A 13482-nucleotide genomic window follows, 5' to 3' on the forward strand; every position below is an offset into this window, starting at 1 on the left:
AGAGGGAGAACTAATTGTAATATGTTCGCACAAAAAATGGAAAATTATTAAATCAAACAAAATAAATCAGAAGGTTCAGCAGTTATATTATAGCCTAAAATATGCATATACAAGTGCCTTCCATTTTCTGAAACTTTAAGCAAAGGTTTCGTATAAAGGGATACAAAATGTCCCGAAGTTGACAACATATTGATAGGCTATGTTAATATTGTTTTTTAAATTTGTATTTATTTATTTTGCTGACGTCATAATATAAACCTAACAACAAACACACGTTTTCCCATAAACAAAGAATTAATAATAAAAATAAAATGATATAAAATAATGTAAACATTTTTTTTAATTCTTGCATTTTCTTGTTATTTTTTATTATATTTTTTTTATTGTTTTATTTGATTGTTTCTGTAGCCTATGCACTGTATGAGTGCAGTTGTAATGAATCGTGGTACATAAAATAAATTCACATTGTCTCGCCTTGCTTCACCAACACATCCAAAGGAAAGCAAATACTTTCAGTGCATTTTCTTAGTTTTTAAATGATGTTTACTGGATAGCACCGATGTTTTAGGCTGAAACCAATAACACCACCAGCCCCATATTCTCATTGAGCCTCATGGTCGCACTGGCGGGACGGTACAGGATGGGATCAGAGAGAGTGATGCTCTTCAACGCCCCTCCCATCCGGAGAGAGAGCCTCCATGTGATCTCAGCCTCTCTCACCCTCTCTCTCTCTCTCTCTCTCTCTCTGCCCGGGCCTTGACGTCAGACGTGCTCCCGTTCGGTTGCTATGGAAACATATTTCCCTATACCCCCTTCCTCTTCCCTCCCTCTCCTCTCTGCTCTGGTAGGTCCACAATGGTACAGCCAGCATCTTGCAGCACAATGGTTGCAAGGTGGTGAGCTGGGGGGAGAGTGATTCAGCATCAGCAAACCTCGGTTCCGTCCACCCCTTGCTTTTTTCCTTTCCTCATCGCCTTTTTTTGTGTCCCCCCCCCCCCCCCCCGACTCCCCCCTACCCCCTCCACATTCGCCATCTTTATGATCGTTTAAATTAAGCCTTCAGCTATGGTCACCGCGCTGTTTCCCGTCGGGATGTTTTGAAAAAAGGACTGTCACCGGACTGGGATCGTCATCAGCTGGCACGGAATGGTAAGACCGGGAGGGTGTTTGTGTAATGTGGATGCGATGCTTTGACTCCAGCTGCCTGGAGGGTGGAGTGATGAATATTGATTGGAAGGGAAGGTTAATGAAGTCCACTAGCGATGCCTCGGTGGGAAAGGGACAGCGATTTAAAAAAATTAAAAAAAAAAAAAAAAAAAATCATGCCCATCTTGATGCATTCACCGCCGCGGATGTTGTTTTATAACAGCTAGCAGCACCATGCGGGGATTGCATTATGGCGTTAGTCTTGACCTGACAAAATGTTGGTCCATCCGCTCTCCATCTCCATCCACTGATGCATCCTGCCATTGGCTTAAATATCACAGAGCTTCATCATTAGTTTGTTCTCTAAATGGACACCGAGAAAAAACATCAGGCTACTTTATTATTCAGGCTCCTTCTCTTTGTTATTTCTTATTTTGACTCTGCAACCAATGCATTTATCCATCTGTGATCCACGTCCACATATTCTCTCCAGTCTTTGTGCTAATAAACACTTGACTGTTTCTGAAGCAGGTTGTTGACATCTGACTGAAAATGCAGCGGTGGTGCAAGTGGATGATGGATAAATGATGCTCTCCAAAACACGAGCCTTACACAGGCTACATACTGTAGGCCTACATGCAGAGTTTGTCCCTCCTCCCCCTCAGAAGTCAGCTGCGCACCTTGTGCATTATGCAGACCATCACTACTTCACCAGGGATATGGGACCAGCCTCAGATCCATCATAAGTGGTAGAAAAGTAGATAGCCCTGTTCTCAGACAAACAGTCTGAATTAATGGTGATTTATTGATCGATAAGGGTGTTTGTCTCAGTGGTGGTTTCGATGCCGAAGCTGTAAGTGTTTATGGTGTATATTAAGGGAAAGTTTAAGTGATTTTTAGAGGCTTTGTCATTAAATCAGAACTCAATCATAATGCAGAGGGGGTGGGATGTTACTCACTCTAATATGGGCTACATTCTGTGCAGGACTCAGTGGATTAAAAGAGATGAAGATACAGAGGAAGGTAATTTTTCTAAATCTGCTTTGTTTGGGCGTTCTTCTGCACATGGATTATTGAGAGTCTGTAGATTAGGCTGTAAACCCACCTTGTCTATTATAGATTGCACAGGCATGAGTATAATGAAGAGGTATTTATGAGCAGAAACAGCTGGATTTGTTATGTTGTCTTTCTCAAATGTCTGATTTCTCCACATACCTGTGTGGAGCATGCCCACAGTCATGGACTAATTACCGGTGCTGTGCCGTGCTGTGGAGTCAGCGAGGGCTTAAAGGTGTCACAACAAACTCTCTGTGCTCAAGACAGAAAAAGAGAGAGGTTTTAGTGCTGTGACCTTGGTGCTGAATTATTCAGGAGAAGGCTTCCATGCCTGTGAAAGTGCTGCAGGGAACACGCTTAACAATTAAACAAAGCTTTTTATGGGTGTTTCTGCAGTGGCAGTGGAGAGTGACATCTCTCTTTAAACGGGCTCACGGTACGTCTCTTCATCCTCGTCATCCTCATCAGCTTGTGGCAAATGATGACTCTTGAATAGCTCTTAAATATTTATGTTGGATTACAAAACTGACTTCAGCGTTATAAAACAGTCTGTTTCATTTCAGGTAGTAGCCGCTGCAGGTTTACACAGGGTGATATCCACTGATATTGATTTTTAGGTAGGTAGCTTGTTTATCCAGTGGAAAATCATCAATGGAAATAGCCACCAGCATTATGTTTTGTTGCAGTAGATGATGCCTGCGTTGCAATTCAGTTTTGTTTTGCAGACTTTGGAGCATCAGTATACTAATCCTATGTTATGTAATAAAATAAGGCAATGTATTAAGATGAGATAATAGTGGAATTACAGGAGCGATTAATCAGCAAAAGGCTGAAAGTAACATCTATTTTTATTATTGATTAATCTGCTGATTATTTGCTCAGTCAAGCTATTACTTTTTTTGGCCTGTAACGTGTGATAAAATAGTAGAAAATGCTCATCCCAAATTAATGTTCTTCTGATCGACTAATCAATTAATTGACTTATTGTTTCAGCTTTAAAAAGAACAAAGAGATGTGGATTTAAAGTTCTAGGGAGTAGATATATTTGAATATGAAAGAAGTAAATGGACTAACTTGAAAGTAGTGAATATACATAATTGTAAGGAATGGCCTACTGCTGAAGATTTTGATGAATTCTTCATCAGCTTTATTTAAACTGTGCAATTAGGAGAATTCAGAAACATCCATAAGTCCAGACACACTGATAGCTGGTATGAAGGTCTGTAGAGGATGAATCCACTCTTGCTGAACATCAGTTACTTAAATATTCTCATCAGTCTTTTTGGGGTCATTCTGCCATGGTTTTGATATTCATATGGAAGGTCAAAGTGGTCATTAAAACTGGATGGATAACTGAGCAACAATGGCATAGTCTATCTTCACCCAGTGACCTCAGCTGAGTATTACTCCTTGTTGTGAATTGTTGTGGTCTCAGTAATCCACACTCGTCATGTAGTAATGGCAGCTCAAATATGAACTCAGATGAACTAAATGTCAACTAAACAAGGTATGAAAAAAGAAGACAGACAGATAATTTGGTTGAGAAATAGATTGCATGAGATGAATAAATGTGTGTTAGTGTGAGAAGATGCTAAAGGTCAGCCAGCATCACCTTAGATTAAGGTATGCTACTGGTTTGTGCAAGTAGACAGGAAGCAATGACATCATTTATGTGTTGGTTTACATCATCGTGACAACATGAATTATTAACACTGACACAGTGTAATATTGTTTTCACACAATTGAGTTTTATGTACGTAGCCTGGTGTTGATCTTAAATTACCTGTAATTATTATTACTGTATAGGCAACAACTGATGTTTGAATACATTGTCTGACCCCATTTAGATCTTCAAAGAACTGAAAGCAACATCATATCATTCTCAGCGATGCTACAGTCTTATTCTTTTTGAATTTTACAATTTTCTCATAAATAAAATCAAATTCTCGCTGCATGAAAGTTTACTCCCCCCAGGCTGCAGCATTGCTTACCACTACAGACAAACAGAGAGCTGTGCCTGCAGAGTGAGTTGCACAGTTACATAATTGGATTTGATCTGACAAATATGCGGCTTTTATTTGCTTTTACAGATAGCTGAGTGCCAGACTTTAAGCTGTGTTACATTCAGCCCCAATCTCCTCGCGGCACATCTGTAAAGAGAGTTAAGACTCACCAGAGGTCAGACATTGTAGCAACTGTGCGGCCATCAAAGGATTTTAGAGGGGGCATTAAATCCAGACTAATGACAATGCTAAAAACCCGCCTTATATCACCACATTTTCTGTCAATGCACTCCTTTAAAAACTGGTGTTAAATGTTAAAGCTAAAGGATCATGCCATATTATCATGTGGGCACTGGCGTGTACGCAGATACTGAAGAAATGTGTCATTAGGACACACATTTAAATGTTTTGGGTAAGTGAAATAGAATTAATAGAAAGTGTGATAAAATCTATTGAAAAAAAGCCGTACTTTTGCAGTGGTGTTCTGTTTTAGGAAGCACTATCCAATGTAACCATGGCATCAGAATAGCTCTGTGATCATGTCAGACTGAGTATTTTTATCATCTTATGTATTGCAAGTATCTGGAAGGTTGTTTTACAGAAGGCACAGTAGTTTCAATAGCCCTCTTCCTCCAAATGTGTTTCAGGTTGTGTAAGAAAAGGCTGTAAATCAGGCGAATGTGCCCAAGCACCTGCCGGAGCTGTACATGTTGTTATCATGCAGCTTATCAGAGAACTCCAGTGCAAACAGGTTTTCAGCTAACATGTCTGTTGTTTACTAAAAGTGAATCAAGGGATGCGGATGAGAAATGGCCGTGAGACGACAGACGAGAGCCGGAGACGGAGAGGATGAGTGTGTTTCTGCTCCAAGGAAACAAATCAATAGATGTCGGTGAATGTTCAGATTCTCACAACCTGTAGATGAGCTCAGGAGTCAGTGCTGTCTTGTTTTTCCTGGCTGGGCCCGCAGTTTGAAGTGCTTCCCTTCCCCTCCCCTGAGCCCGAATGGGAGGCTGTTCTGCGTTTTTTTTTTTTTTTTTTTTTTCTCAGGCTGCACAGTAAAGGCAAGGCAAGGCTGCATACTGCAAGAGAGGCTGAGGCTGCTGAACCAAGCACTCACAATGGAGCTGCGAGGGAGGGGGAGGGGAGACGGTTGCAGCGAGGCTGGGAGCCTGGGAGCAGGAATGGTGGGAGCGAGGGGAGGGACAAAAGGGAGGCAGGAAAAGGGGGAACGCAGGCTCTCATCAGTGCTGAGGATGGAGGGGAGGAATGAAGATACGGAGAATGTTTTGGTGCGCGTTCTGGGACATTCACAAAATGTGTAGCTTTCAGCTTTCATGACAGAGGGAGGCTGAGCGGTGAGAGGAGAGGAAGCAAAGATGGATACGACAGCAGAAAATAACACTGGTGTGTATGGACATCTGGACAGGCACACTGTGCTTTATCATTACCCCTCTAGTGCTAGACCGCACAAGTGTTACAGTGAGCACTGACTGAGAAACATGCGACACTGACATGTTTTCCTGTATGTAACGTAACACTGTTGCCACACTTAAACTTATTATTTAGAGTGAGACAAAATCCACCACCAATCCAAGTAAACTGGTGCAATGTTTTTCTTTTTGACACATTTCACCACTGATGTGTGATTATGAAATAATTTTGCATTCAGTAGATATTGGCATTACATGTCCCCCCGCTGCATTTCTCCAACTTCTAATGAAATGGTCTCTCACGACACACGGGAAATATCTCGTCTCCTGTCCCTTATTAATAGTGTGTAGGTTTTTGATGTTACCATTAGGAAAGCTTGATCACTGCACCTATACGCACCTGCTGTTCTACAGCAGAAAACGCTCTCACTTTTGCCTTATAAGCCTTTCATGTCAGAGCTTATAAATAGATTGAATTAGATTATCTATCCATGCATCATATTTTTTGTCTGATGTCAAAGTGCTTTACCTGCTCACACTCACAGAATGGTGACTTTGTTTAGCTAGCTGGGCATAGTAAAATAAATATGGGTGGTTTGCATTTTATTGAGGGGTGTGTCGCTTCTGTTGTTTGCGGCTGATGTACAGTAACATGGTTATTCAGTCATAGGGCTTCACTGTATGAGCAGACACCAGAAACCTTTATGAATACAGATGGTGGACAACACTCGCACCTTTAGGATTCAGTTACGTATTGTTACTGAGCTTTGTGTAATACTGGAATCTGATATTTGGGAGTGATCATCCATAAGTGCTGGAGACAGTATTTTTCTGGTGTACATTTAACCACTTGTCTCGCCAGAGTTGTGTTCAGTTTTTTTATGGCTGACTTTTTAATCATTGCAGAAACACCACAGGTGTAACTAACAACATTAATTACAGCTCCATTCTGCTCAGGTGTGCCGGTGAGCCGGCAGGCACAATAGGCTTTTTATCACGGCAGACATTTTGACGTGTCATGGCAGCAAAACAGCAGGTGCAACAAACGACAGCGGTAATGGCTGCATTCCCTTTAGGTTGCCTGGTATTTTGAATGCTCACTCGGTTGTATGACTCACTGGAACAATAGAAAACGTAATTATTAATATTATTGATTGCATTATTGATTGTCTAACTGCCATGAAAGTCAAAATGTCTGCTGTAAATAAAAGGTCTAAAGGAGTGTCTTGTCTCTGGGACATGCGCTTAAATGCAGCCGTTGCTCATGTTATCAGAAGAATGTCCTGGAAAAAAAAAAAAAAAAAAAGACCCCGTAGGTCATTTGTGCTCGCAGCGTGTTACAACTCATACCTACGTTTTATTGTCAGGCAACCTCTAGTGGCCATAGTTTAGGGTGGATGGATGGGTCAACAAAAAGGAGGACTTTCACAAAGAAGACATGCTCATTTCTCATGTGAAACCAATAATCAACATTTCTATTATCCACCATGGCATCCTTAACCACATGTGTATCAGTTACCATGACAACGAGGTCCTCTAATCGTAAGGAAGCTTAGCCTTAACCTCAGTTTATCCCCAAACCATGATCCTTTCCTAAACCTGACCAAGGAGTTTTTGTGCCTAAAGCTAACCAAACCGTGACCGTTCCACAACCTTAACCACGTGTTTATTATTGTTACCATAACAACGAAGGTCCTCTAATCGTAAGGAAGCTTAGCCTTAACCTCAGTTTAAACCCAAACCATGATCCTCTCCTAAACCTGACCGAGGAGTTTTTGTGCCTAAAGCTAACCAAACCGTGACCGTTCCACAACCGTAACCGCATTTATTATCGTTACCATGAGATAACGAGCACCTGGGTAGAGAGACCTTTCACGGCTGGTTTACACATTGGCTGCCAGGTGGGTGAAGTAAAGTAGCAGGTAAAACAGGAATCCGAACGTATTCTTGGTTCTGAGTGGCGGGATTAACAGCTCCTGCTGTACACTGGGATCCTGCCTCCCAAATATGCAGAGTGCAGAGTGATCACTGGTTTGCCTGAGGCATTGTTGTGTGGGGGTGGACGTAACAGAGTGCCAGCATCCAAATAACAAGGACCAGCCACACATGCATGCACACACACCAGCACGATTCAGCATCAACAAAGCCAACAAAGTAGATTAATGGTTTGCTGTAGTGGTAATATGCATTAGCCCATGCAAAATCATTAAAACCTCCTCTCTGCTTTTTTTCTTTGTGTTTTTCTCTTAGTTTCGTTCTTGAGTTTCTCTTGCTTTTTCTTAATAACAGCTGTTTCACCGATGCAAATGGCCGTCTTTTGTAACTGCGCTGTGAATGTGTTTGTGTTTGTATGACAGATTACATCCTCCTGGCTGCTACAAATTGGCAATTTTACACAATATATAGTGCAAGGAGTCCAGAACTTCTGTACGTGCTGTTTAAGTGCTGTTGCTTTCAAAACTCTGATGCAACACCAGGCAACACTCTTCAACAAGCTTCAGGAGCAGGATACAGCAGGGAAAACTTTTTTTTTTAACATGATTGTCGATGCTCGTATCTTGCAAAAGTATCTCCCCTGGTTATCTTCTTTCTTTCCCTGAAGGTCCAGCCACCCGTATGATTAAAGGTGTGATCACAAAATATGAGAAGGGCCAGGACCAGTTGACCACAACTCTTCTCACTTTTTTACTTTTGAGTTGGGACAGAAATCAAAACTCAGCACTTTTTGAGTACCAACCAAACTGTATTTGTATCATAAAGTACAGAGCTGAAATGTGGCTGCTTTTGTTAAATTAAATAAAAAAAGCACAATATCCTGAAGTAAGGTTTTAAAAATGTGCTATATGTACTTTTTTACGTTCTTTCATATTGGTATCAAGTCAGGCACCGTATTTGCACTGGCATTAAAAATGAGCATTGGCAACACCACAAGCCTGCTAACGGTTTGCCCTTTTCACAACTAACTCACACTCACCACTAAACACTTACAGTAACTCAGTCTGTGACAGCCCATCACAGTTTATACGGCAGAACAAGGCTACGTACACAGCTGTAATGTGGGTAACAGCATAATAATTCATGCCCCTTTCTGGTATATTTAGGTAGTTTTCTTTATCAGAAATGTATGTGAATTATGAGTCATTGTGGTCTTCCAGCGGGTTTTCAAAATCCTCATTTCCGTCTCCCACCCTCTTAGAGTAAGCTGAAGTGAAAATGAGAAAGGTCGAGCCAAGCTTTTGCTTATTCCACCTCTCAATCGCCTGGCACTGGATTGTACTGATGAGACATACAGCGTTGTAGTCAGAATGATATATGGACATTTTAAGGAACGGTGCTGAGTGCAGTCTTAGCTACAATAAGTGCAGCACTTCACCCATGGCCACTATCAGCAGAATCTGGTCAGAGGGTTGAACAAACAAGCGCAGAAGTGTTTCACTTGCTCTCGGCTTCAGAGAGGGATGAAATGGCCGTAGCGTGCTTCGACTTGTCATTTTCACAGCATCTTCACTGTGAACTGTTCCTGATAAATGCACAAATTGGTTTATCTTGCCGCTTATTGTCATGAAATGAACAATAGTTATGAAAAAAGAGATTCATGTGTATACTATATCTCGTAATGTTAACACAGATATTAAAAGTATACCATCATGATTCTGTTTTTCTTTCCTGTTGAGTAGTGTTTTTCTTTGTTGTACAATTGCTTTTTATTAGCATTTTATGTCATTATAGCTGAGCAAATCCAAGCAGGGTTCACTGTTTTGAATCCATATTTATGACTTTCTGCACCTTTTATTTTATTGTGTTACCCATCCTGTCCTGCGCTAATCTGTTGATGCTGTTATGAAAATGCCCATTCCATCAGAAAACATCCATTGGCTCAGTTACAATTTAACATTACAAGCTATTATACAATCATGTTGTTGTTTAGTTAAATGTTATTTATTATAGTGAGAAATAAAGAGAATAGCACAATCTTAATCGGCTGTGTTTGTCCAGTGTTACTGTATGTGAATGTCTGACGTACTGGCAAGCTTCTGTACGCTCACTATCACACTCAGAGATGATCCAGGTGGTGTTTGAATTATTACAGTGTATACTGCTGGAAGACAAACATTTTGGCTGTGTGAGAGGTTTAATATCTTATGTACACAGATGGCTAAAGATTAGAGCATCACAGATACAGCTAGCAAGCTGGTGGGGCCGATTCAGTGTTGACCCGTTAGATTAATAGCAAATACTGTGCTGGTTAATGTGGCGCCAGAGATGTTGGTCATGTCAAAAATACTGATGTGGTGGGAAATTGCTATACTGCTTCTAGGGATTGCAACTGATGCATGGATCACATGCAGGATTCACGTATAAAACCCTGTCTCCTCATAACCTCCCCCTTTCCTGTGCATTATTTCTCACTCTTAATTTTTCATGCAGTCCTTCTCTCATCTTTCACTTTTTTCCCCTCTCAGTCTTTGATGGGAACTCAGCAAGTCAGTGATTATTCTTGTTCTTCCAGGGATTTAGGCACTATTGTGAATCAGCCAGTCTTCAAATTGCACCTTAATTGATGGCACTCAATGCTATGGTTCATACAAGCACAGCACACTCAGTGATGAAGTGTGGACAGCACGAATGTCCACCATCATTTTGTACTGTGATACTATACAGGTCTAAAGTAAAAGGGTTGCCTAAATAGGTCAAACCCGAAGTCTCACGCCTTTGCGTCCCACATCTCTCTTTTTTTTTTCAAGCTGCTTCGTCCCCTTTGGATATAGCAGAAACACTTAAGGTTTAACTGTGACATTTTTAAAGGACTGCTGGAGCTAAATGATACGTTTGTGTCCAGCAAGCCTGAGATTTACCTCCTGAGAGCAAATTGCAAAGCCACATCCTTTCAACTGCAGCTCTGGACTTTGTGAAAGATGAGGACACACCAAACCATTTGAAAAACATTTGTGGGGTATTTATGACAGCAAAAATATTTTTTTCTGCCATTTTTAATGCCAACATTAATACCACATATCAGTTTTCCAGAAGGTGTGATAATTAGCACACTGGGAGCTTCATTACCTGGAAAACCCTTGAAGCCAGAGTCATTGTGGGCGAGAGCTGCAGCCTGTCTCGCTCATGTGGCTTAATGTGGGAGCCACTGTCGTTCAGAGCTTTCTGTCCTCTTTATTCCACCCTTGCAATGTTTTTGAACTGATCCGCCAACAAAAAAAGCTCCAGAAAATTGGCAAATCTACATTAAACCAAATTGACCTATTAGCTGCTCCTTCACAGTAAAAGCCTCAGAGCTTTGCCAAAAATTACTACACTACTATTATGCAAATGCAATCTCTAATGGTACTGGCTCTTTGAAAGCTTATTTTGTGTATGATAACGATATTAAAATGTATCCTGCTGAAATTGCATGCATTATCTCCTCAGTCTCTAAATCCACTCATAGGTCACTTGAAGGTGAAAAAGGTTAATGAGTTCAGCGTTGAAGTGATAAAATGTGAGTGCAGATAAGTGCCCACGGTGTCAAACGAGATGACAGAAGAAACGTTTATTATGTTGGCTGTTGGCTATAACAGCATTAGTTTTTATATGGATTTATAAGGTTGAAGAATTCATAAATGTATGGAGTTTTAAAATCCTTATAATTTTCTTTCATTACTGTGAATAATCAATAGTCAGTGAGGACATAAATATACACTGTTTAAAAGGCATACATTTAAAGCTTACAGTTATTAAAAGGACTAGTTTGGGAAATAAGCTGGTTAGCTTAGCTTAGCATGAAGACTGGACCCAAATTCACCTATTAGCACCTCGAAAGCTCACTAGTTAACATATTACTTTTTAGATGTAGTGTAAATTAGTGAACTGGTAGACCGATTTACCTGTGGACAGACCATGCTAACTGTTCTCCTCTGTTTCCACTCTTTATGCTAAGATAAGCTAAGCTAACCAGCTGGCCTGTTTAACAAAAAGGCATAAGTATGGTATTGATCTGCAAAAAAGAAGAAACTTTGTGTCCCAGCATGTCAAACTCTTCCTTTAGGGAGGTGAATACGATCAGGGATAAAAAAAAAAAAAGGAAAGGTTTTTGAAATGAAATCATCCATATTGTAGATACAGGGGAACACGAGGGGGAGAAATGTTAGGCTTCAGCTTGCCAGGTAGTCATCAGCAAACATTAGCATATTGTCTTTCACTCCTCGAGAGCACCAGCTATTCATGTCTTTTTTTTTTTTTTTTTTCAACCCAAACGATATCAGCATATTGAAACACAAACACACTGGTCTTTGAAGCCATGCTATATTGTACTCTGGTGAGTAATCAATATATTGATCAATTCTTATTCATAGAGAAGTGGATGTTTTTCTCACTTGTATTGAGAGTGATGGGGGCAGAGTGGAGGAAACAATAGTGGAATCTTTGGCCAGGATTCAGCGGTGACTTTTTTTTTTTTTTTTTTTACCCAGAAGGACCTTGATGAATTAAACTGTGTTCTGTGTAGACGGTATACTTCAGTTTATATGTTTGGGATCAGTTCATTTTTCAACATACTATATGCAAAACTTCCTTTAAGCTCCTGTTACTGATGCTTACACCTCACACACATATTCACTCTCTGATTCCTGCTCTCCCTTGTTTGTTTGTGTCTTCCAGGTATTTATGAGCAGACATTTCTTATATAACTGCAGCCAACCAATCCTGGATGTGAAGATAGCCTTTTGTCAGGTGTGTGTTCCTTACAGGTAAAAAAGGTACAGTATTCATTCACTTCCATTTCCCCCTTCATTGCTCTGTATTTTGTGGTATATACTGTTGTGTTTATGTGTATAATAAGTGAGACATCTCAAGCTGAGTTTCTTAACACCTGCAACATTTACTTAAGACATAATCCTAAGTTTTAATGTGAAATGCAAAAGACGTTTCCACTTGGGATGCAGCGCTCCAGTGTAAATATGTCACGGAAAATATTTTCTAGACTTGTGTGGATTATTAATTTCATGCAAAGCTAAAAATAACTCATGTAGACCTGGTTTTCCATTAAAGTGTTTATCTGTAACTGAGATTTCTACTAAAGACAAAAACAATGTCTTCTTACCTGAAGCTTAATTGCCTGTCTTCTCAATTTGTGACAGAGTAAATACAAAACCCTTGTAGCGATGTCATTCAAACTCTGCAGTCTATATTGCACGCCTGTGTGTGAAGACTGTGGTTTGCTACAGGATAACGCTACAGGCTATTCCACTGTAGCTCAAAATTATTAAGATGCTTTGCATGGGGTGTCTGCATCACACATGCATGTGTAGCTGGATGTTTAATAGCCACTATAGATGCCGCTGGCTGCACAGTTACAGAGGCTACAGTCCAATGTTTGGCCATAATTGGATCATAGATTTAGGTGACTTGTCAGCCATGTTATATTTAAGTGTATTACATCACATATATTAATTTTTCATGGCATTTGTGGGAAGTGTTTAAAGCTCGTGCCCTTCAGTAATACACAGTGGTACAGCTTTGTTTGGTTTGTGAGCTGTGTTGTAATTACCCAGTCTGTAATTACCGGATATTTTTTGTTGTGGCACCATTTGTACGACTCCTCTGCCCAAGTAATTACAGCCTGATTATTGTGTGCACATTAATATATGAATAATATCTTTTAGTTGTGTTAATAGAGTTAAGATTAGTAGCACTAATGTGATTAAATGGAAATTAAAGATTGTGTAAACTCAGCTGTTGCGTGTGACCTGTCATGGTTTCACCAACAAGCCTATAGCACATACTATTTTGTTGTTGTGTGGTAAGTACCAATAAAGATTCAAATTAAATTCAGATGAACAGCTGGTAAATGC

At 40.2% G+C, this 13482-nt stretch overlaps 1 protein-coding gene across 19 annotated transcripts in view; it reads left to right on the forward strand.

Annotated features, from left to right (window-relative positions):
* Positions 1 to 787: 787 nt before the first annotated feature.
* Positions 788 to 13482, forward strand: part of mapk10 (mitogen-activated protein kinase 10) — a 34865-nt gene continuing 22170 nt past the window's right edge. For 4 of the 19 annotated variants that reach the window (XM_071467097.1, XM_071467086.1, XM_071467099.1 and 1 more), the window contains exons 1-2: positions 836 to 1149; positions 12290 to 12387. Coding sequence is in view for 10 of the 19 variants with exons in the window: in XM_071467090.1 (XP_071323191.1) it covers positions 1147 to 1149; positions 12290 to 12361 (75 nt within the window). In the remaining 9 variants the exon portion in view is untranslated. Of the gene's footprint in view, positions 1150 to 12289; positions 12388 to 13482 lie in introns of those variants that run through there. The other 15 variants (XM_071467084.1, XM_071467079.1, XM_071467085.1 and 12 more) reach the window with 12 other exon arrangements.

The sequence above is a fragment of the Trachinotus anak genome, unplaced genomic scaffold (genome assembly GCF_046630095.1).
Source record: "Trachinotus anak isolate AG129_WGS33_773 ecotype Australia unplaced genomic scaffold, CSIRO_AGI_Tana_v1 ptg000028l, whole genome shotgun sequence".
In the NCBI taxonomy this organism is placed as follows: Eukaryota; Metazoa; Chordata; class Actinopteri; order Carangiformes; family Carangidae; genus Trachinotus; species Trachinotus anak.